This window comes from Haliotis asinina, chromosome 16 (genome assembly GCF_037392515.1).
Source record: "Haliotis asinina isolate JCU_RB_2024 chromosome 16, JCU_Hal_asi_v2, whole genome shotgun sequence".
In the NCBI taxonomy this organism is placed as follows: domain Eukaryota; kingdom Metazoa; phylum Mollusca; class Gastropoda; order Lepetellida; family Haliotidae; genus Haliotis; species Haliotis asinina.
Window position 1 is genome coordinate 19,370,779 of NC_090295.1, and position 25,494 is coordinate 19,396,272.

Sequence of the window (25,494 nt, forward strand, 5' to 3'; positions counted from 1 at the left end):
ACCTGAAATGCACTACCACTGCATCACCCCCATAACACCCACACTCACCCACCAGCTATGGAGGTAAAAAACACAGAAATAGGATCAAATTGTCGTCAGTCACTATACCACCCAGGCATCAGAAAAATAACTACATATTTTGTTACAATCAGATAAGGAATACCATGGATATTTTTAAATAATGGCATATGATGGACATCCGGGCTCCTCAGTTCCTAGAGTGAAGAAATTCTGCTAATGTGGACAGGAGCCCAGTCCCTTGGTCCGTCACGGTCGAGGGAGCGGGTGCTGACCGTTTTGCGGTTTGGTTTCGTAATCAGACCGTTGGTGAGAAACATTATTCGCTCCGCATCAGTGCCCCTTTAAGTACGCGTCCTAACACGATGTAATCAATACATGCAACGTGTCTCCAGTTTATATAACGTTCCACACCATTAGCAAGTAAATGTATGCCAACCAATTTTACACGCACCCAGTGTTACGCTATCTATGTTCGTATTTCCACAGATAGGAGGAACTTAATTTGGAGTGAGGGACAACAAAGATTCGGGTTGGGATGTGGATGGGGTTTACCCTTTTTTACATTTAGAGCAAATTACGTGTGCTTTTCAAAGAACGGTCTTTATTTATTACAAATTTTTATTACAAATTTATCTTTGAAGCTGTAAATACAACTAATCTACTCTACATAGATATTCACACATGCTTTGGCCGGGAAGAGTGAGCTCTAGGGAGTTGCATGAGGCAACCAGTGACAATGTTTAGCCTTTGACCAAACACCTTCCCAGTGTGTGACACCTTCATGATTTCATCGCTGCCACAAAGTTGGTTCACTTACGTAATATTCCATGTGGACGTTTGACGTTGTCTTTCACAAACATATGATTGGTTTTCAAATATGGTTTTAGCACAGAGACACCAAAAATAGTAGCAGTGTTGCTGGGAGTGGTTTCTGTCCTCCATAAGATCCATGGACGGTGATTTTTAAGGGGGTCACCAATTTTGGTATTAGAAGCTTTGAACGCTGTGTCTGTCTGTGTGCGATGATAAAATCATCATCACCTCAAGCCGTACGTATATTATCAATGGTTCCTTAGCGTGACTTGGACCTAACATATGGTGAAGGATACACTTCTATGGGTTATATCCCTTTTTCAGCCTTCAGGTTCCTACGGTGTGGTTTTAGGCCACTTAGCAAAATTTCAGGATTACGATAGGATATTTATATAGCGCACATATCCACGCAACTAGTACGTGCTACAGACGCTGGCACATCCCCTACATTGAGATTTAGGAAAATGTTCCATGCCGTTTGTGGGGAGGTGAGGTGGTTTGGGATGGTCATTCACCCTCCAAAATTAATGGGCCATCCCGTCGCACCAGACTTACACGTATTCGCATGCGCACGTACACTGACAAATAAGAAAATGCCGAGTTATGAACATGTTTGTTGTTTATTCAGTAAATGACAAATGTTTACTAGATAAAGCTTAGAAAACCTTCAATTGTTTTGACAAAATCAGCCATTTGTAAAATGTTTTAATCTCGTTTTAATACTTGCATATCTGTGCAACTATTAAACCAATCATTGGGAATGCTAGATAGGTGGTATCACCTTGGCCATCACAAACATACATTCGATATTCGATTTAAGGAAATCCTTTCTTTAGCAATTTCAGCCATTTCAAAGAAATCACCTGTCACCAAAATTGTTGTTTCATAACTATAAAACAGTAAAAGAGTGAAAAGGTGTAATTCATTTACGCCTGTTCACAGAGAATTTGAGAGAACATGATTGAAACAAATAACAGATTGATATTCAAATAATCTCCTATTCCATTAAATGAATGCATAAACAAAAGACGAAAATCTTGAAATCAAATACAAATTAATAACTTTTATCTTGCTTAGTTTGCAACGAAATGTTAACGGTAACATGAACAATCTGTACATAAGATTATATTGAGGAGTTAAGCATTATGGAAGCTGTTCAGCTATGCACTGAACGCAGGTGTCATAGCAGCCGTTTAAAAACGAATGTCTCCTTATCTATGGAAATTACAACGATTCAGTTGTTCTGGTGCAATGTCTGTTAGATCAGGGTCTGCATCTGCCGACAAATCTGGGATACAGACAGACTTCCCGGATGTGGTATCTGTTCAGGAGCCAACACATGAATCTCTCCAGTCCAAGACCATAACCCCCATGTGGACAGGTACCGTATTTTCTCTGTAATAGAAAAAATCAAGGCATGGATACTAGAAATTTGAAATTTGTCAGGTCAGTTACTTCTGGTCAGCAGGCATTCCAAAGTTCCTTACCCACTGCTTAGCACTGAGAGTACTGAGATACTACTTTACTTTATTTCCGCAATATTTATGCTGTATTGGTTGAAGTGTATTCTTAGCCAGTTTACCACCTGGAATGTACAATGCCAGAGAATTGCCGTACCTGGTCGATGTACCAGTAGTAAGGTGTGACATCAATGCCCTCTCTCTTGAACCCAGCCTCCAGCTCATTCTGATCGGATATCCTCATAGATCCACCGATTATCTCCCCTACATTGGGCATCAGGAGGTCAACCTAAACAGACAGATTAGTTTATAAGATATGAATGTGTTCCTCATATATGGTCAACAGTCGCACCTCGCTTATCCAGACACATGGGTTTTCTCTGATCTTGTCTGAATAAACGAACTTTCGTATAAGTGAATGGATCTGGATTGGAGCTATGTCGGGCTTCGAACCAGACTCTGAGGTGTGACGAGTGAATGTAATAACCATTTGGAACATAGCAATCATACCGTCCACTGTGGTCTTACCGAGTCTGTCAGTCTGTGGTCAACCTGGCTACGTAGCATGTAGAAGGACTTGATCTCTGCTGGGAAGCGACAAAGGAATATTGGCTCGTTAATCTGGTCAGTCATCTTCCTCTCGGGTGCTTCCGGGATGTCCTGAAGTTGGAACGAAGGAGTGAGCTAGCTTAGTTTTACACCGTACCCCGTAATATTCCAGCTATGTGGCAGCGGTTGGAACAAAGGAGTGTGGACCAGACAATTCCTTCATCAACAACACACTCATCGACTGGGATACGAGAGACGTGTTAGTCAAGTCAGCAAGCCTAACCACCCGATCTCTTTAGTCGTCTCTCACGACAAGCATGGGTTGGTGACCAGTTCTAAAAGGGACTCTCGGGTGGTCCATATTTGGGGAGGCATGCCTTTTATCAACCATTTGCCAGTGCCGTGGAGTGGGTTAATCGATGTAACTGTTTAATACTCCCCTACTTACGAAATGCCATACCGAGGGGTGATTATGTTTTAATCATCATTTAAATCTGTGAAAAGAACGTCGAAACCAGCGTAAAGTTGTAAACTTACGTCACAAGAAGAGCCCTGCGGTACATTTAATCGTAACCGGATCTTCAGCATTACACTTCAAAAACAAGGCTACGGCACCGACCCAAGGCATGGCCGAATGTGATAAGGCATGTACATGTTACTTACATCGCCGAACTCGTACCAGCTGCCATCTTCCTTCTTGATGTCGTGTTCCTTGAGGTAGGTGAGAGCCTCTGTGTACTGCATCCTCCGGAATGGCTTCTTTGGTGGCTTGAAGTCCTGGACAAGCGAGAGAAAAAAATGAGTCCACGTACAAATATTATGGACAAGCGCTCGCTTCACGTCGCTGTGCCACGTACCGCGTGAAGCCTGACAAAGAGTCATTTGCAGTCATTGTAATTATTGACGTTATTGATAAATATATTAGTACCCTAGTAGTTGAAGATAGTTTGTTTGATGTAACAGTTTTTGCTCATTTCGAGTAGGGACGACTTAAGCTTGTTTCACAGACTAGAGGGAGTAAAGAGAAGGTGATATTGCCCGGCTTAGCACTCTACCTTAGCTGGCACTCCACTTTAGGGAGCACTCCGCTTTAGAGGGCACTCCGCTTTATGGCGATTAGGAGCAATGAATGGTGCATTCGAAATGTATGCAATCACGCGCACGCACGCACACGCACGCACGCGCACACACACAGACGTTATTCACACAAACGCACAGACACACACAAGAATGGAAATACAGAGACAACCTGTCAGGAGCATGTGTGCACTCACACAAGCATCCACTCACACAAACATACAGACGCTCACAAGCATCATACTCACGTACACACACACAAAAACACACACACAAAAACACACACACACACACACACACACAAAAACACACAAAAACACACACACACACAAAAACACACACACGCGCGCGCGCGCGCGCGATCACACGCATCTTAAGGTGGGCCACTTACTGGGTTCAGTTCATACACTATCTGACCATACGGACTCTTCAGTACTCTGTCCACGACGTCGCACACCAAGTCCTCTAGGCGGTCAAGCAGACCGTCGAAGTCGATGAAGGAACATTCGCCCTCCACATGGGTGTATCTGGAAAAAATGAACAAATGGATATTAGCAGGACTTTCCTGCATAACGGTGAACAGGCATGCGGGCATGGTTCTCCCATAGGAGCGGCAAAAAACAAAAATATACCTCCACTGTGTACAGTGTGGTGATGGGTGAGTGATTCAACCATTCACTCACTCACCCACCCACTAACTGATTTAGCTTCCCACTTCGCTCACTCACTCACACACTTAAACCTCGAGGTGGCGGACTCACCCATTCACTCACACACTTGGAGCAGGACAATTCCCACCCGGTCAATAACCCACCAAGACAAATGCCACCTGGACAATTCCCACCTAGGGTAATATCTACCTAAGACAATTCCCACCCAGTTATTTTCACTATAATCCCCACCATACCATATGAAGTTTTTACTTCAACATTCACTCTGATAAGATATAAACTTGGGTGCTACTGTTTTAACTATACATATTTTGAGATGAATCTCAGTGCGAATGTTCTTATAAGGTGAGCATACATACTTTGCTAGAAAAAAAACCAGTAGAATTCCATAAGTTTCATCCTTTTGTTTTTCAGCATTAATCTAACTTAGTAGTGTTTGAAGTAAATTAGAGAGTTGCACATAAAATGTCTCTATTCCACATGCAACTCACTTCCACCAAGTGGACAACCAAATAGTGTGTTGGTTGCCTGACATGCACAGTCAATCGCCCTACCCCAACAGACTGTGTCTAGACTTCTTACCCACAATATCAGAATGTAGCGAACTTGAGTTCACACTACATCAGTAAACATGGAAACATGGCAATATCATTAAAAGGTATAGTATCCTTATGTATGTCACAATATAGTGCTTCCTCACTTAAATACTGTCATTTGTTATCAGGATCAGTAAAACTGATACTAAAGCATGTTAAGAAGAAGGTAATAGTTCCTGGTATATATGGTATATATGTTAAAATGAATAAATGTTGAAACTGAACTATGCCCTTCATGTTGCTTTTACTTTGTGGGGGAATTGTCCTAGGTAGTAATTGTCCTGTGTGGGAACTGCCCTAGGTGAGAATTGTCTGTGTGGCAATTGTCGTAGACCCCACTCACTCACCCACCCACTAACTGATTTAGCTACCCACTTCACTTCACTTCAACTCACTCACTCACTCACTCACTCACTCACTCACTCACTCACTCACTCACTCACTCACTCACTCACTCACTCACTCACTCACTCACTCACTCACTCTGCGAGGTGGCGCCTTGTCTTGGAGTTCTCGGCCCTGTATGACTGTGCTATGCAGAAGACATCACCGAGAGAGGGCAGGCAAGTCTCCAGGTACAACTGGGAACTCTGGGTCAGGTAAGCCTGGGGAGACAATGGGAGACAATAGAGTGTCATTCATTACTCCAGAAAATATCACAGATTCAATATAACATTTGCAAGGTATGTCATATTTGGGATTTCACTTTCTTAGTAAAGTACAAATTCTAGTACAACTTCCACGGTGGAAGTCGTGGTGACTGAGCGGGCAAGGCGGCTGACATTGTGTGGTGGCGATTAGGTGCCTGACTCTGAGGGTGAGGGTTCGAATCCCGGATTGGACTCAACCCCAAGAAGTACTAGAATTTGTACATTACTAAGAAAGTGAAATCCAAAATATGACATACGTTGCATTTGACCACTTTCTAAATGGCATTGTGTAATAATATAACATTTCCAATGATATGATATTTATGGTATCACAAGTTTTACCCCATTTTCGTTGATTGGTTGACTGTGAAATGGTGATTGTGTGAGTTTAGCTTTAAGTCGCTTTTATCTCATATCCCAGTAATATCATTGGGGGTTGGGGCGGGGTGCACCAGAAAGAAGCTTTACACATTGTACCCATGTGGGGAATCGAACACGGGCCTTCGCCGTGACGAGAGCCCTTTAAGCACTAAGCTACCCGTCCGCCCCCCTTACCGTGAAGTAAACTTCACATGACCGTCCTTTCATGATAGTGACAACACAAATCGCATACAGTTATTAACAGGTTTGTCAAGTTAGGATCTAGGTAATTTACCTTTGGATCAGGTCAATAACACGTTCGAAATCCTTTCAAATAATATTTGGTAGAGTTTGAAATTATGGCGACAAATTTTACTTTAATTCATCTTTTGGAATCGGTGTCATCGTGTTGAATTTTTACTCTCACTTACCTCCTCCCCGAAGTAAGGGATCTTGAAGAGAGTGGATCCTCCCTCCACTTGCGTTTGTACCAGGGTAGGGGGAGTCACCTGCAATACCAAAATATGTTTGTTTGTTGTCTGAGTCCACACTAACACAAACGCCAGCGTCCAGACATATATTTAAGGTTTTATCAATGGGAGTCTAACGCTCACCAACTGATCATGATTGATTAAGTTGACTTGCAAATGACTGCAACCCAGCTTCCAACACGGGGTATGTTGAATAGAGTGAGTGTGTACATTTCACGCCACATGTACTGATATTCCATCAATATCCAGAAATCCTATGCAACTGTGTTCAGCAGAGCGAAAAGGGAAATAATCCTGATCTACCCACCTCAAAGTAGCCCCGACTTTGATAGTGTTCTCTGAAACACTGCATGATGACGGATCGCATCTTCATCACCCGAGAAGTCTGAAACACAGTATCCACTCACTGAACATGTGTGCACTTTAATACAGGGGCAAAGGTGGAGTTTCAACCCCTTAACTGTTTCATATTAACGTGTATAGTACAAGGAGCCGCCCCATTCAAATCTTCTACTGTTTTCACGGTGAGTTTGTTAATCAATTTCAGTTACGAAGTTTTTCTCCTTTGTGTCAGAGAGTGAATAAGCTCAGTTTTACGCCTTATTTAGCAATATCCCAGGTATATGGCGGCGATGGTAAATGGTTGAGTCTGAGTTGCTTCCCTTGAGCTTGTCAGAATCCTCGATAATGTGTCTTGGTTCGTCAATGCCATGACCTTACTCCAGGGTTTCTCAAATATAGTAAATTCTTAGATCTGGGTTTGGTGAAACACCCATCTTACCCTCAATATTTTTGTAAATTTGTCTCACGTTCGGAGGGTAGACATAGAATATGAGATATCATTTTCAAAATACATAAGACAATCATGCTTTTAGGAATTTTTCTGCATTTCGACCACTGAGGACTTTTAAATGATGAATTCTTAAACAAGGATAGATAAATTCATTAATTTAGAATGGATAAATTCCTGGTATGTGTAACTCACGTTTTCCCCTCTCAGCATCATGTGCCTGTTGTCCAGCTGTACATCCACGTGGGCCTCCTGGTAAAACACATAATAAACATTTCATAAACAAACGATAAACACACACTGATTACATATTATGAAAAAACAGTAATTAATAAAACATTTCATTAACGAAAGCAGTGCCAAAAAAAAACACAAAATAAAACACAGCAACATAATATTAACATATACATTACTTACCAATACAAAAGCATTACTAACAAATTCATTATAATATAACAAACATGAACCATTCACGATGAACTTTTTAAGAACATGTTACCATCAGGTCTATACCAATACAAATGAGAGTGAAGGCCTTGACTGAGATGGATATGTACTTCAATTCTTTAGCTGACCACAGACTGACCACTGGCCGTTTATTTCAAAATGTTTGACCCTGTACATTGGTGAAGATCTATTTTGGACTCGAAATACTGATAGGTTCTTCGAATCCGAATAACTTTTGAACATGTTTGACAGCAGCCCAAATGTGAGAACCTGCGATGATGTACAGACAATGCGGGTGTTTTGTTCACTGCTCCTGTCAGACAGCATAGCTGTATGTACCGTTATTAGTAATTTAAAAAATCATGAATGAAAAGTTCTGATATCCCTTCAACTATCTGAGGTTGAATACACACCCCTGCTACCCCCTCTTGATCTGCCTAGGCATCATACCTCATTCAGCAAGTTGTCAGCGCCACCTGCAGGGGATGTTCCAATCAGCTCCCAGTGGTCAGCAAACAGCTCATGACTGTCAGGTGCCTGTAACATTGTTGCCAAAAGATCAGAATTCTCGTGATGGGTATCATGTTTTAGTATCAACCACCTGCTGTAATTGCTGATGTTTATGACAGGGTTGGGTTTAAAGCACAATTGCTCGACATCACGATAGTTAAACACCAAACTACCTATCTATAGCTGTGGTATCGTAAGAAATATTATTGTTGATGAAGATGAAATATGGATTGAGTTACCCCCCTTAGAACGTAGGGTGGGGTTGAATCCCTTTGAACTTACAGTCTTCCCATCTGGCAGCTCTTTGATGACGCCATACACAGCAATGGTAGCCTCTGTCGCCAAAGTCAAGGCCTCGTAGGTCTGGCACTAGAAAAGGCAAGTGATATTATCAGCCTATATTACCTGTTCTGACGCCGTGCCTATTGATATTTAGTGCTCTAGAACATGTTAATAAGTACCTTCGTGAATGAGTGAGTGAGTTGGATTTTACGGCGCTTTTAGCAATATCATGTCGGGGAACACCAGGAATGGGCTTTAAGCATTGTGTTCCTGTGGGGAATGGAACCCCGCCTTCGGCGTGACGAGCGAAGGCTTTAACCACCAGGCTACCCCACCGTCCTATCATAACAAGAACAACGGTATGTGTACTTGGTCTCCCAGACATTGACTAATGGAATATTGTTTCCGTCATACCATAAAGTCTTAGCGTCAACCAGTACATCACATAACCATTGCCAGTAAACCATACGTCATGCTGAACTAAGTACGTTATTTGACGATACATGTGTATTAATATATCTTGACAACTACAGCGTAAAGAAAAACATTCACCATGTACAAAACAAGCTACACAGTTACACTACGTCATGTAGCAATTCAGCTATCTACTACGTCATGTCGCAATCACACGTCACAATACGCATAATAACAATCAAGCTACACAGTAGGTCATGTAACAATCCAGCTACACGGTACGTCATATAACAATTCAGCTACACAATACGTCATGCATCAATCAAGCTGCATTACGTCATGACACAATCAAGCTACACAGTACGTCATGCGCAATCAAACTTTACAATATATTACTCATCGCAGTCACCTGCATACTAGCCACACTAGTCTCATGCTCTCCTGTACGTCATGAGAACAGCAAGTACTGCTAACCTGGATACCACTAAAATTAAGCCGCCATGCTCGCATGTACGTCATGAGAACAGAAGGTACTGCTTATCTAGATACCACACAGAAAATCTTGCTCACCTGTGCGTCATGAGAACTGGAAGTACTGCTTACATATACACGAGTCAAGCCAATCCTTCATGATCACGTGTACGTCATGAGAGTAGTACTAACGTGTTCACTGGGCCTAAATTTTTGAAGCGCTAAAATAGTCGTAAGTTAATGTTAACGGATGGCACTTACGACTATCTTAGCGCTAAGAGAGCTTCGAGAACCTTGGCCCTGTATACCAAACTAAGTTCCATTTCATCCGTACCTGTGCGTCATGGAGCACGCACTGTAGGAAGCCACTACCGTCTCGCAGTACCACAAACATCAGGTTCTTGCCTGAAAAGGAATTATTTTCTTTTCATAAATACATTTAGTGGACATAGTGCTTACCCGGAGATTGGAGGGTAGGTGTTTAGGTTCGCGGTCTGGTCATACCAAAATAGGTTAAAGGTCACATGCAACGTAAAACACAACTTTGCAGATTCTGGTACCTTTCGGTATGCACTTACCGAAACAAATCATAAAAAATGCCAATTCAACCTATAAAGTTGAAGAAAACGCGATGAAAAAAAGCCCGCGAAATCGGAGTTCAAACGTTTCACTCAATTCCCCCCAGCGCTGGGGGGAAAACTGGTTTCAACAGCTGTGCTGCGCTGCGTCCATAACGCATGCGCAGTGAATAGGTTCGCGGAGCTTGAAACAGTATGCATGCCCAGCGTCTGAGGTCGTGAGCAGTAGTCTTATCTTGGTTGTGTACACAAACAAGTAAATGATCTACTCGTTACGTCAAAAAAACTTGTTGATTGTGGTAAGCAGTCTCTGTCACAGAGAAAGCTCAGTGTCTGGTTTATTCACACCTATATGTCTGTCTGCTAAAGACAACATGCAGTACACAGCTTCAATCATTGACCACGTGTAATTTGAACTTAACACCTATCAGAGTATACGACATAAAGAAAATCAGTTGATTTATGACTCGTGCACCCGAGTCCCGTGTCTGCCACATTATGTAATTAGGCACGTGTGATACACATGACATGTTTTTATGTCTGTGGGTTGCAAACAAACTACATTCACTTTTTTCGGATGACTGGATCTGACGGAAACTGGTGCAAACTCTTGTCAGTTTCAAGTCCTGCCTTGTACTTGGACGAATGACAGATTCCAGCCACGCAGTAGTTTACCATCTCTACTGATGTCATTTTTGATTGGATCGAGCGCAAATTCGGAGAACATGTATTTTCAAAACCCAACATCTCTATATACATTCTTCATGGATAACGACTTGTTTTAGTGTGTATGATTTTGTTTGACAACAGTATATGAATCCATACTGAAACGACGCATCAAGTACACAAAAAAGAAGTTGTTATCCATAAAGAATCTTACTTTCTTGTGACTCGCTATACTTCTAAAATGCCCATCAAACAGATCATCTGTCTGTACACACAATGAACCCTCAGCAGATCAGCAAATGAAACAGCCAATCAGAATCCGTCGTTACACTTGAGTGCACATCCAGGTGTTAAGACTGGGTTCGGTCTCCCGACGGCTTCGTTTCGGGGGAAGTAAGCCCAAGTACAAAATATTGCACTTTTGAATCGCGATTATACGCTTATAATTTGTTTATTTGTTTTTTTAAAAAGCAGCAATGTATATTATATGTCATGAATAAGTGATAAATGTGTTTTAATTATGTTTGATTTTTTGGTTGCATGTGACCTTTAAGAGATGAGGCTGTATTTGCTGTGCCAGGTTCTTGGGCACTGGGCGTATAAAACAACCCCTTGTAGGTCAGAGTAGTGAGTGAAGAAAATACACTGAACCCATGTTGAAATGACCATGAAATTAGTTACAAGATAACTCAACGTTAATATCCACAGACATCTGAACTCTGAAACAATAATCCTTTTTGCATTGTTTGCACTGTACCTTGCCTCCTTAGACGATGTACCCATCCTTCAACCTTGACCCTGGTATTGCGGTTTCCAGTTGCCTCCCTTATCCGGATCTGCAGCAACAGACATGAATACATGTACATATTGTTTGTTCTTTTTGCTGTTTTGACATGTACATGGTGCGCGCGCACACACAACAAACACAAAACACACACACGCATTCAGACATACACACATGCGCGCGCGCACACACACACACACATACACACGAGCACGCATTCAACCGAAACAAATTGCCTTACGTTAAAATACGATCAAACCAGTTTCGAATCAAGATCTCAGACTGCTTTTAGCAATACTCCAGCAACATCTAGACAGATACCAGAAATGGGCTTCACGCATTGCACCCACGTGGGGAATTGAACCCGGGTCTTCAGTCCTCAACGTGACGAGCGGACGCTTTACCCACTAGGCTACCCCAGTATCCCCATGATTAGTATGAATTCAACAAGAAATACGTACACTGGGGGACATTAAAACACAAATTCTGCCCTGTACTATATATCAAAGTGATGATTTATCGGCATTTGGAGCGATATTTTAGCAATATTCCAGCAATATCACGGTGGGAGGTACCAGAAATAGGTTTTACGCAGTGTAAGGGTACGCGGAAATCAAATCGCAGTCATCAACACAACAACGGAGGCTATATAAACTTGAAGTATGCTTCTCACTATACATGAGGTCAACTCTTGTTTTCCGAGAATAACCGCATTTGAGGTTTTTGTTTTGGAGGGACAGGTTTTACTTTTCGCTAGAAAGACCTCTTCCCAGGTTTTACTTTTCGTCAGTAAGACCGCTTCCCAGGTTTTACTTTTCCTAACTTTGAACGAACAATCATTCGTTCAGATCCGTAGGCAGACGCTCTACCGCTGAGCCACCGGGCCGACGAATTCGTTGGGGTTAAATTATTTACTTATAGTTACTGTCATTAAATTGATTTTACGCGCGCTTAAGTTATTGTTATGTAGCTTCATTAAATGATCATGTACATTATAATTACCCATCATTGGCGGTATATATGTTAGAGAAAATACTTCTACTTCGCTCACTCACTCACTCTACACTTGCAATTTGGCACCTATTCGGCTATTCGGCGGTAAGACTCACGAGTTTCGGCTTTGGAAGCGTGGAATCCATCTTGATTGTCACCTTCCTGGCTTCTGCCAGGTTCCTCTCCGTCCTCAGGGCGTCCTCCGCCTGCAACATCGTCACAACATCATCACATGCACCAAACTTAAAAAGCAACTTACACATCGCAGATTTCAAAACATATGTGCCTCAGAGCTATTTATGACCAACTTGGGACAACATACAGTAATATCTAGTATCTGAAATGAACATATTTTCCGGAAATAAAACTCGATTACATGCAGGCCATAGAGCTGGTATATTGCTGAGTGCGGCATAAAACTAAACTCACCTACTCAGGAATGGTGGGGTTACGAAAATGGACGAGAGGTGACGAATGATTCATGACAGCATTCGCAGACAACTCGGGTTTTTCCGGTACAAGTCCAGGCGGGCGAGTGGGGACGAATATCCGAGCGTGTGCTGCGATTCATTTTTGTCAACATTTGACCAGATTGGATGATTTCGTGTAACATAACGTGGAACCTAGTTGTGTCAGATTCAGATTTGGGGCTTTCAGGATTCAAGGAACGTCGTTTAGTGTTGCTCGGATCAACATTATGGACCGACTCGTGCCGTTCCGAAACAAGACGAATATTGAAAAGATTCGAGCGGCGATGAACAGAAGTCGCGTTGACATGACTGCAGCGAAGCGTTAGGAGTGTTTGTGAATGTCACGTGATAGGTAACAGTGCCGATAGGGCTTTCAACATTACGACACAAGTCAGGGCTTTTCTCAAAAGCTGGTAAGTCACTTGTAATTTTATAGCACATGTTCTGCAGGTATTACTACATACATGGTGAAATTCGCGCTTGTTGATTTACGATGATGTTGGGTTGGTGTAAAAACGCAGTTTATGATTACGAATAGAACTATATAGTATTGATATATAATATTTTATAATTTTTAATCGAATATTAAAGGTTTTGTTTATTGAATTTCCGTAATGGATTGAACCCGGATAATTCATCGAACGCAGCTGTCGGGTAAATCGCAACTTCAAAATCCGACAGCATTTTATTATAAACATATTCGCAGGATACATCCAAGGAAGTTATACAAAATATAATCAAACAAACACTGCTACCTTATCAATAAACGCAATTTTGCTTCTGAAACGAATATTTTTGTTGCAAACAAACATTGTTACATTTCAAGCTAATACTGTTTTATAAACAAACATTGCTGATCACAAACAAACACTTCTGGATTTCAACCACACAGCTTCAATCAGAAAACCACAACCCCCAAATAAATATACGTAGGGTTTTAGGTGAAAGAATCAGAAATTTACCTCTCGAGTAGATTTGTAGTCTGCGCTGCTCCGCTCCTTCTGCCAAAGTTTCAAACACTTTTTGTACTGAGACTTCGAAATGACGTTATAATCCTGAAATGGCAAGATCAACAATCTGAGATGCTTGTTAAATGAATTGATGTTTTGTTCAAAACATTATCATAGCCCTGGGGTGTTTCACTTAATATCCTGTTTTTAATTCTGTGGTGATTTACTTTTAAGTATAATACTCTGTGACATATCCTGTGATATCAGTTCTGTGCTTTACTTAATTTAATATCTTGCTGTAAATAAGTCTGCCATAAATCTTTTCTGTAAATTTAAGGAAAGATTGCATGCAATCATAAAAAAGTATCATGAAACCTGTTTCCTTTTTTTAAAATTTACAATCATATTTACCGTGCCCAGTTTCGTGTCGTCTCGCGGGTCAACGTAAATTGTAGGGAAAGGCTCTCCCCCAATATGGCGCATAGCCTGAAATAAACTCTCTCTCTTAAATAAAACTTTCCGATAGGACTAAATTAAAGTAACAATACAGCTCTGTGACCAAAAATATCGCTGAAAGAATTTATAAACCTAATTAAATCCCAAACAAATATGCAAACATTTTAAAAAAAATAATTTAAAAAAAAATCTTACCTGGAGAACGGTTTTAAATGGCTTCTCCTTCTTACCGTCCCCAGCCTTATCGTCCCCCCTCTTCTCCGACGTGTAGATGTCGCCTGGTGTGACAAGGTAACAAAATTGAAGTAAAGATTGAATAAAGATTGACTAATTCTCCACAATGCCTAACCCTTGACTTTCTTTCCATTCCTTCATGGCGGCATGGTGGCCTCATGGTTAAAGCATTCGGGTTCGACTCCCCGCGCGGACACAGTGTATGAAGCCCATATCTCATGTACTCCGCCGTCAATTTTGCCAGAATATTTTTAAAAGCTGCGTGAACATATACTCACTTACTTTACATCCCTTCAATAGCGAACAGGTAATACCAAACCTGTTTGGAACAAATAGTGCGGCTAGCCTAGTGGTTAAAGCGTTCACTCTTCGCGCCGAAGACCCAGGTTCGATTCTCCATATAGTTGCTATGTGTTAAGCTAAGGGTATCCCAGGCGTGATATTGCTAGAATATTACCCGAAGCGGCGTAAAACCATACTCACTCGCACTCGAAACAACAGTTTGTCGTCTAATCATGAATAAACTATAATGCTTGTCGAAAAAAACTAATGACCGACACCATGAGCTTCGATCTCCGCTGAGTATACAAGGATATGTACCAAACAAACAGTAAAACCTACAAGACAATCTCAACAATATTTCTGTGGAAGCCTGAAGCGTCGGGTAGCTTAGGACTGAAAGTGCTCGCTCGTCACGTCGGATACCCGACATGGTACAATACAAGCCAACTTCTGGTGTCCCTCGCCGTGATATTGCTGGAATATTGCTGGAATATTGCTAAAACGGCGTAAAACTACACTCACTCACTCGATAATGGTGATACAAGGATGTGTGATCAAACTCACCCGTGCTCATGGTTGTGCCGACTCTCCTAAAGTTTGACTGAAGAACGACCGACCAGCATACACGATATATAGTTTTAACTGTGTCGATTGCATCAGACAGACCCGCGCACAGAGCACTTCCCGGGAAAGGCAGTTTCGCTATTACGAGCGAAAAAGGTATTCCTCGGAAATTCAGCTATCTTTAGCAGGCAGATTAGGCTGGTACGTGGTGGCCTTGTGGTTGTCGTCGTACAGCGTTGTCATATAAATCACACTGTTATCAGTCCTTCTTAGTCTTTGGCCAAGCGGTTTTACTGCATGGCTAGTTTACGTATCCGTCGTTATTTGTTTCCAAATTTGTAATCACTTAATATTGTCGACATTGTTTGACCAATACTGTATTCGATGTACTAATTATTCATTTGGATGTATACATTTTCATTATGGTGGAGTGAGTGAGTTGCGTTTCACGCCGCACACAGCAATATTTTAGCTGTATGTCGGCGGTCTGCAAATAATCGAGTATGAACCAGATAATCTAGTGATCAACAACATGAGCATCGATCTGCACAACTGGGAACCGATGACCTGTGTCAACTAAGTCAGCGAGTGACCACCCGATCCCGTAAGTAGCCTCTTACGACAAGCATAGTCGCCTTTTATGACATGCATGGGTTGCTGAAGGCCTATTATACCCCTGAATCTTCACGTTTATGGTGGAAATATTGTAAGGTTGCATAATTATTGATATGGCTTTATTTTAGTTCTTAATCAGGTCAAGGCCAATAGTACATGACATAGTATATGCAAAATATACAACCAGGCATTGCATAAAACATATAAATATAATTGTAACAGCTCACTTAGCTAAACTGCAGTGAGTGAGTGAGTTTAGTTTTACGCCGCGCTCAGCAATATTGCAGCTACATGGAGGTGATCTGTAAATAATCGAGTCTGGACCAGACAATCCAGTGATCAACAGCTAGAGCACCGATCTGCACAAATGGGAACCGATGACATGTTTGTCAACCAAGTCATCGAGCCTGACCACCCGATCCCGTTAGTCGCTTCTTACGACAAGCATGGTCGCCTTTTATAGCAAGCATGGGTTGCTGCAGGCCTATTCTACCCCGGACCGAGTCTCATTTTGCATTTATGTTAAAATCTGTGCACGGAGGCATGTTAAATGAACATAGCTAAATCTTGCCTTTTGAATTTGAAAACAATAAGTAAAATTTAGTTAATTTTTTTAAAGTAATAGGACTGCAGATATCTTTCTCTAAGTTGTACACAAACAGGACATTCAAGCAGAAACTGATATTCATTTTCAACTGAAATTAAGTTACAAACATTGTAAGCAGAGAACAATGAGAGAACGACGATAATAGAAAAAAAGGAAATCTTTTACATGGAGACTGCAGTTTGTTTGTTTGTAAACTATCCAGTCTACACCAGATAACCCAGTGATCAATGAGAATGAGTATCGGTTTCACGTTTCAAACAAGTCAACGAGGCTGATCATCCGCTCCCGTTAGCCACCTCTTACGACATGCATGGCGTGTTGAAGAGAAATTCTAAAATGCTTGGGAAATGCTTTTTGACAAATTTTTGATAATGGTTGATATTTCAGATTCTAAACTAAGCCCGTGGCAGGCAGACAGGATGACAGCATTATGTATTGCAAGGGCATTAAGTGTCAGGGACCGTCTCAAAATAACAAGAGTCAGTATGACTGCCGGTCGAGGACTATCGCGGACCTACAACAACGGCTGACGTTAACACCGTCCCGCTGACAGTATTGGTCCTCGACTTTGAAAATACTGTCTTCAGCCTTTTGCCACTCTTCCAGGGTAATTCTTGCAAAAGAACACACAAGCTCTTTAACGTTCGAAAGCTTGAATGTAATATTAATGCAAGCATATAAATTTCTAACAGCTACCCCTGATCAGCTCGATGGGATTGAAGTTACACTGCCGTAAGTACCGCGAGAATAGGAGACGCCAGTATATTGTGTTTGTTTTCATTGTGCTGTGTATACGGACAGTGTCCTGTATGGATTATATAACTGTACAAACAAATAAACAAATAAATAAATAAATAAATAAATAAATAAATAAATAAATAAATAAATAAATAAATAAATGAGAGAATATTTCTAGGTAGGAGCCTGTAATGAAGGAACTATTTTAGAGGCCTTTTCTAGTACAGTAGTTATATGATGAGGCCACTCTGTATTGTCCGATTGGTTAAATCTAACATGTTCATGTTTATGTACACATTCCAAATGTTCATTACTGAAGATCACGCGAAGCCTTATAAATATCACAAAACAGCATACAGAAAAGGTGATTAGCAGCAAAACCCGACTGGAATTTACTTATAATGTTACGTTCATGCAAATTATTCTTTCAAAAATTTTCACAAGGATAGCTAGTAAAGCAATAGGTATGTAATTAGCTGGATCTCCTTCTACCCGTTTTCTACCCGTTTTCAGCATTGTAAGAAATACACTCAGTGATATATTATACAACTAACAAAAAGGTTTCGCTATAAATGTACAAATTCGTTTTAATACACTCATTTTAAAGCCATCGGACCCACTACTGCCAGACACGTATTAGATGATCGTGCGATGTTGTTATGTATATGGACAAAAATTGTGCAACCAAAGCAGATTCTCTTTTAACAAAGTAACCTTGCTACTGGACTCTCAACGGCAACTTTAAAGCGCATTAAGGCAGAAGGTGGTAGGAGTGCGAGTGGACCTACTACAGTTATCAGTCCCACCAAATTGCGCAAACCCAAAACTTGCAGTTACAAACTTGATGATTTCGACCGATGTGCAGTCCGTCAATTTGTACAAAGTTTATATGGCGTAAAAAAAACAACTACCCACTCTGGATACGATGTATGATATGGCAAAGTGCCAGTTGAACTACAAGGGTTCTAAGGAATGTTTTCGAAAAAATCTCAAAGACATGGGGTTTAGGTGGCGAAAAACGCAGTCAAACCGTAGACTTTTAATGGAACGTAAAAACATTGTTTCCAAACGTTTGCATTACTTGCGTGCAATAAAGAAATACAGAGAAGAAACGCGAACACTCATCTTTATCGATGAAACATGGTTGCATGTACACCACATTGTCCCAAAGTGTTGGCAACTTGAGGTTGAAGTCGTAATAAATGGGGTTCAACCTCCGTCTGGCACCGGACCTCGGTTTATTGTGGTTCATGCAGGGGGTGAAAACGGCTTTGTTACAAATGCTTTGCTTGTTTTTGATTCCAAACTCGAATCAGCAGACTATCATGACGAGATGAAGTTTGATAATTTTTCCAAATGGCTCCACGAAAAGTTGATCCCAAACCTTCCGCTGCACTCTGTCATCGTTATGGGTAATGCACCATATCGTAGCAAGCAAGTGGGCAAATGTCCGACAACCGCCAACAGAAAAGATGACATAAAAACGTGGCTACAAAGGCACAATATCTCATTTGATGAGAAAATGCTTAAAGCCGAACAATTGTTTCTTGCAAAATCCAACAAATTGGGCCCTGTCTACAGAGTAGACACGATGTTGAAGCAACATGGTCATGATGTACTACGTCTCCCTCCATACCACGCAGAACTAAACCCGATTGAGTAAATTTGGGCAAATGTGAAAAATTATGTCGCTTCACAAAACTTGCAGTTCACAAAAAGTTCATTAAGAGTTGCCATAAATGAAAGGATGTCTGCAATCGGTGGAAAAGAATGGTCGGAATGTCTTAAACATGTTAAAACAATTGAAGATGGTTACTGGCAACGCGAAATCACAGTAGAAAGGGAAATTGACAGACTAGTGATTGACTTAGGACTTGCAAGTGATTCAGACACCGAGACTGATTCAGAGAGTGATAATTAAAGCATAAAGCAGTAAGTCCGCCTAATCTTCCAGCATTGTTGTGTCTTGTATAATAATTGGCACATACTATATCAGGTTTTTACTGTTCCCATACGTTGTCATAAAAAAGAGTAATCTTTGGTGAGTTGTCTGTATTTTATATTTTTAGTCACTGATAAATCTACTGAGTCTGGTACTGAGTAATCCCCAAACCGACAAATTTGTATACAAAGATATTTCTCACTGACTTATCAATGTCAAAAGGTATTTTCAGTTTTCTGTACACAATTTTGGTGACCATAATAAAAATATGACAGAAATTTGGAAATATTGTTTGAATACTAACCATTTCTCTGGAACCGGTTATATAAATTTCCAAGACATGTATTCCCGGTCGATCACCAGCGGAATTATGGACGAAAATCAGCCCGTACAGAGAAATAGGAACAAAATTATGGGATAAAAATATTTCCCCCTTGCTACTCTGATTTAGCGACCACCATTCAGTAACAGATAACTTTTAACATATTAAAAGGTTAAATGAAACACAATTAACTATATGTAGTTATTATCTATTTAATATTTAGCAGACGAAAAGTCAACTTTACCCATTAAAACAACACCGCATATTCCTTCGAATGATAAAACTGCAATTTCAGGCATCAGATACTGATATTCCACGCTAACCTTTAGTTAAGACGAAGGCAAATAGATGATTGGGGCATTGACAAGCATTTTAGATATTCAACAATTTTTTTTTTTAAAAAAAGCAGGAAAATGTCATTTGCTTCGTGAAATGGATCGGTGGTCCTAAACATATTTGCTCAGTATATTGTGTTGATTCAATTCGTTGGGATTGTACCTGTTCCCAAATCGAGTGTGCTATAACAATTCATGCGTGAAACGCACGGGGAAAATGAACTTCTCGATATATATCAGACAACCTGTCTCCCTCTTGTTTCAAGTGGATCGTTCTGTGGGGCGTTCCCAAGTATGCAAATTGGGGTTATTTGCCAGGTCGTTGATCATCTTATATGTGTTGACCAGTAGATTTGTTTGCTGGTGAGGTCTTAATCATATCAGATACCTCATTTCGGTTACAATGACATTTGTAATACTGTTAACACAGCGATGGCTAAAAGGTCACAAAGTCCTACCGTCGTCATTAACATTTGAAGCAGATACAAAAATTCATTTATGAATGTTTGAGCTTTATTCAAATCTGTGAAAACTCAAGGCATCTTAGAATCATGAAGGGGAATGGAACCTGCTGAATTTATAACTACCTGATTGAGTAGATTGAGGTGACATTGTTATCAAATTTAGATTGAACGTTTTCCTTGGCTATTCCGTTCAGATTATTTCCTTTATTCCTTTGCCATTTCTATCTAAATACTAGCAGCTCAGAAGCAATCAGAGGTCGAAGTGTATTTTTCCCTAGACGTTCTCTTTTGTTTCAAGTAAGTAACGAGGGCCGTTGAAAAAGTAGTCAGTCTTACTGTATTCTCATCCACCCGACGAAGGGGCAAGAATCAGCCTTGAAACGTCGTGTTAAAAGAATTAAAGAAGTTGTCATCCATAATAGTGTCTTGTATTACTGTATTCTCGATGTCCAATGTTTGAAAAGCTTCCATATCATTGTGAAGGTGTCATTAGCGAAGTCATATCGAAAATATTATGTGTATAATGTGGTGTGAAATATTAAACATCCCTATATTAGGGTTTAATGTTTCTTGGAAATGTGCATAAAATGGAAAACGATCTGCCTGGTACCTAGTAGTAGTAACAGACAGCCTATATGACGCTACATCCAGGCACACTGTCTGCTCACGGCGCTACGTACATTGCTATCCCCGATCATAAGACACTATCGTACTTTCCGGTACTTTTTCAAGTCCCTGGGAATCATACAGCCATGCTACCTGTTAGACGCAATGAACCAAGCCATTGCCAGCACATACTCACGGGTACCCATTTTACAGCTGGGTGAACTGGGACGATGTGAATCTCAGTACCTTGTAAAAGGATACTACGCAAATGTGTCCATTTCGGGCTAGGTGCCTCCTCGAACGAGGGCGGTATTGCGCAGCCTCTTCGATAATGGTTATGAATATGATAATATCACGACGGGGGAGTTATCGGAACAGGCGATTGTAGTTTCAAATTACATTTTTGTTCATTTTAATAATCTAAGTTTCATTCTAGAGGACACCTACCAATTTTAAAAACACACAAGTGTTTCTTGTATATTTTGGGTCTGGGAACACACTGGGAAGGTTGTGGAAGGTTGTTGCCTTCATCAAAATTTCTCACCACACTTTCTCCTGGCATTAAACCCAAGGTTCTTCATACCATCATCAACGGAAAGACGGGGATCTTCAAGAAAACATCACAATCCAAAGTAAGAAATGTCATTGATTGAAAAATAGAGATATTTGAAAGTCATGACAACGGAATATCAGTTTAGTTCCGGGTTTTGTTTTGGTTGTTGTTAATAGCACTTTAGCCTCTCTAAATTCCAAGTGGAACGATACAAAATTCTCTGAAATCCGGAGAGTCTTTTAAAAAAATAGATGCCAAACTCGCATGATCAAATAAACAAGATTTCCGAGGAATCATGACACACCTCTGCATGTTGCGTCAATGGCCGCATTATTTTCACTGGCTATCAGCATGTCACGTAACGTTGATCTTGTATCGGTTGACTCAGTGTCAGCTGATGCAACGAAGAATCTGTGCAGGTGACAGATTGGCCTCGTATCAGCAATACAATAAGAAGGAGCGTTCTTCAGGTTCAGCTAATCTGTTTCAAAACGCTTAGATAGTGTGTTTGTCTGTAATAATTTTGTTTCTTTACGCTATCATGAAAGAGCAATTTCTAAAGTGGAATAAACAAACTCAACATTTAAATCACCTGACTTTGAAAGTCTACAAGCTACATGGTCTCCTCAGAAATCCTGGGCAAAGTCCAGTAAACGTATCATGTATTCAAAGCCCAACTATTAAGAATTACTCAACAAATCAGTGTTGATATGTGCTGGTCTTGTTTGCACTCAGCTGAATTTCACATTTTGCATGAGTACTTACGTGCCGTAAGTCAATACCAATCAAACAACCTATATATATATATATATATGTGTGTGTGTGTGTGTGTGTGTGTGTGTGTGTGTGTGTGTGTGTGTGTGTGTGTGTGTGTGTGCCTGGATATATATCTATATATATTCCAGAAAGCATAATATTATATTCCAGAAAGCATAACCCACACCGTAACGACTATGCTCATTTTTCAATCATTTTCTTCTCTGAATAATCTTTCTCAGTGTCATCCTTTATATATATTGTTAACATATACTAGTATATTGTTTGCAATGCACCGAGTTAATATGATGGTCAGGTTTGGAATAGTTTCTTATGTTTATATTTCATAAACCCCATAAGTGGGTTACTGACAGGAATAAAATTGCCTGACCTTCAGATAAATAGTTAGTAGTAGTCATTTGTAAATAATGGATTTAACAACGTGAACAAAGAAACATCTATGAAACAAACATGATATTAGTAAATGTAATTCTATGATCAATGTATTTACAAACTTGCTATTTATTAATGAAGGTTACTGGTATATTTTCTACAAATATCATGTAATTTTAAGAGTAATATTGTCATCTAGACTACAAAACAGCAATAGCTATCTTTTCCCAGATAGCACTTATCTTCATGTTATAATAGACGATCCTGGTGAAACTGATCTGTGTCTTAATAATGACCTACGTAAAATTTCTGATGGCGCTGACAAGTCGAATTTAATACTGATATAAAAAATTCTATATAATTTTCTTGTAACGTACAGACCAGGATAGAGCGAAATTTAAAATGAAGGATAGAAAAAATATTTGGGATTTAGTTACAGGAACATCGTGATTGTTCCTGGACTGATCATGTTAATTGTATCAATAAAACCAGATTGTAGATGTCTTAAATGATGTTTTTTTTACGTAAAACCCTACAAACACTGTAGAAACTGTTCATTTTTCTTATTTTTTTATTGTTATTGTCATATTTGGGACAGTTGTATCAAACAGCACGCATTGACACTTGCAAAACGTATTTCTGCATTAGAGCTATTTGCGTTGCTTTTCGCGGTAGGAGTCATATCAAAATTTACTAAGGGGTAAATTTACAACCACTATGCACGCGAAGATACATCAAAGTTTTATTTCAAAATAAATAACAGTTTCAATCCAAAATATATGAGTAATCTCGTCCCTCCTAAGGTCTCTATAATTCCGGAGACTACCGATTGTAAAAGTGCAAATCATGCCAAGTAATTTCTCCCAGATGCAGTAAAACTGTGGAATGTCTTAGCTACCAATCACAGAGAATCGACTACTTCGGGTAGTTTTAAAAAAACAAATAATAGTGTCAAATAATAGCAGTTACAAGTACATATATTTTAATTATAGATCAATATTTTGTCAGATTATCCATTCCGCTCCGGATTGGTTGCAGCAATGTAAAATCACATAGATATGAACGGTTTGTGTTTTTAAATCCTTCTTGCACTTGAGGAAACTGTTATGAAGATCCAGTTCACTAAATGTTTTCATACTTTAATTACAATGATATAAGCAAAACCGGTAAATAACATAATAACATTGCAATATAACATTACGACAAAAGGAAGTAAATGACTATATGAATTCAATGAAAAGTGTAACAGCGCAACGAATGTTAACTGATTTTGTAACTGTTTTGGGGGAAAATGTAAATATGGCGGTTAAGAAATTATCAGACGTTATTATGTTCTGTTACTTCAATGTAACTGAGAGGAATATAACAAGAGGAAACGTACAACAGGAAAGGGAGCAGTCACCATGGTTTGACTCTGAGTGCAGGAAAATGAAGAAGGAGAAATATAAAATGTTAAATCTTTTTAGAAAGTACAAGACTTATTTTAATCTTCAACAGTATGTATCTGCCAAATCAAAATTCAGGAAATGCTGTGACCAGAAGAGAACTGCTTACAATTTGAACCAAAGCGACAAGATAAATCTAGCAGCTAAATATGGAGACTGTAAATCTTTCTGGAGTATCGTTAAACAAGCACTGAACCCCAGGAGCAATCAAGGAGATATTATACCTGGCGAATGGTTTTCCTATTTTAAAGAACTATTAAATCCTGCTCTGGAACGAGAAGAAACAGAATTTGATCTCACTGTTAAACAATTTATACAAAGCCATTCTTGTGACACTTGTCCCTCTGCTCCCTGGGCAAATGATCTGCTTAGTAAAAATATCACTGAGGAAGAAATAAAGGAAGAAATTAAAAATCTTAAAAAAGGAAAGTCACCTGGAGAAGATGGCATACCGGCAGAATTGTATGTGATTTCATCAGAAACCATTATTCCATATTTAACCTTACTTTTTAATGAAATATTTGATAGTGGTGTATTCCCTGAAGCATGGAATCAGGCTATTATTCTTCCCTTATATAAGACTGGATCAAGAAGCAACCCATCAAATTACAGAGGCATTTCACTTTTGGACAGTATTGGGAAACTTTTTACAACGATTCTGGAGCGGCGTTTAAGGACATGGATAGATATAAATAATTTAATTTCAGAAGCACAAGCTGGATTCCGACCGAATTATGCTACCGTTGATAATATTTTTACTTTGCATGCTTTATGCACCAAATATTTGTCTAAACCGAAAGGTCGGTTTTACTGTGCTTTTGTTGATTTCAAGAAAGCCTTTGACTATGTGGACAGGGAGAAGCTATTGTACTTGCTATTGAGTAAAGGTTGCCATGGTAAAATGTTCCGGATTTTGGAAAGTATGTACAAATCTGTTAAAGCTTCTGTCAAGATTGGAACTTGTCAAACACAGTCATTTTTTACCTCCAGTGGTGTGCGTCAAGGCTGTATCCTCAGCCCTATTCTTTTCATTTTCTTTATAAACGAATTAGTACACGAATTGTATGAAAAATGTTCCCACGGTATATTTGTATCCCAGGATATAATGGATATTATGCTGCTTCTGTTTGCTGATGATG

General features: G+C 39.9%; 2 protein-coding genes across 5 annotated transcripts in view; one reads left to right on the forward strand and one right to left on the reverse strand.

Annotated features, from left to right (window-relative positions):
* Positions 1–1,428: 1,428 nt before the first annotated feature.
* Positions 1,429–15,878, reverse strand: LOC137267954 (asparagine--tRNA ligase, cytoplasmic-like). The gene is made up of 18 exons (XM_067802410.1): positions 15,580–15,878; positions 14,695–14,777; positions 14,455–14,529; positions 14,056–14,148; positions 12,740–12,829; positions 11,604–11,682; positions 9,937–10,007; positions 8,718–8,804; positions 8,376–8,462; positions 7,674–7,730; positions 6,996–7,073; positions 6,629–6,706; positions 5,671–5,792; positions 4,312–4,447; positions 3,507–3,620; positions 2,823–2,954; positions 2,452–2,583; positions 1,429–2,229 (listed from the first exon to the last, which is right to left on the reverse strand). Exons 1-18 carry the CDS (start codon positions 15,587–15,589, stop codon positions 2,098–2,100), a joined length of 1,656 nt encoding a protein of 551 aa, XP_067658511.1. The 5' UTR covers positions 15,590–15,878; the 3' UTR covers positions 1,429–2,097.
* LOC137267955 (60 kDa lysophospholipase-like) overlaps positions 13,141–25,494 on the forward strand; it is a 29,745-nt gene continuing 17,391 nt past the window's right edge. For 2 of the 4 annotated variants that reach the window (XM_067802415.1, XM_067802418.1), the window contains exon 1: positions 13,141–13,506. The gene's annotated coding sequence lies outside the window, so the exon portion shown is untranslated. Of the gene's footprint in view, positions 13,507–15,359; positions 16,184–25,494 lie in introns of those variants that run through there. The other 2 variants (XM_067802414.1, XM_067802417.1) reach the window with 1 other exon arrangement.

What these genes read in the sequence shown, in the direction of transcription:
- LOC137267954 (XM_067802410.1), bottom strand. An exon ending in AGCTGCCAGATGGGAAGACT is followed by an intron (nt 8,463 to 8,717) that starts GTAAGTTCAAAG and finishes ACAATGTTACAG; the next exon opens with GCACCTGACAGTCATGAGCT. An exon ending in GCTGGTACGAGTTCGGCGAT is followed by an intron (nt 2,955 to 3,506) that starts GTAAGTAACATG and finishes TTCCAACTTCAG; the next exon opens with GACATCCCGGAAGCACCCGA.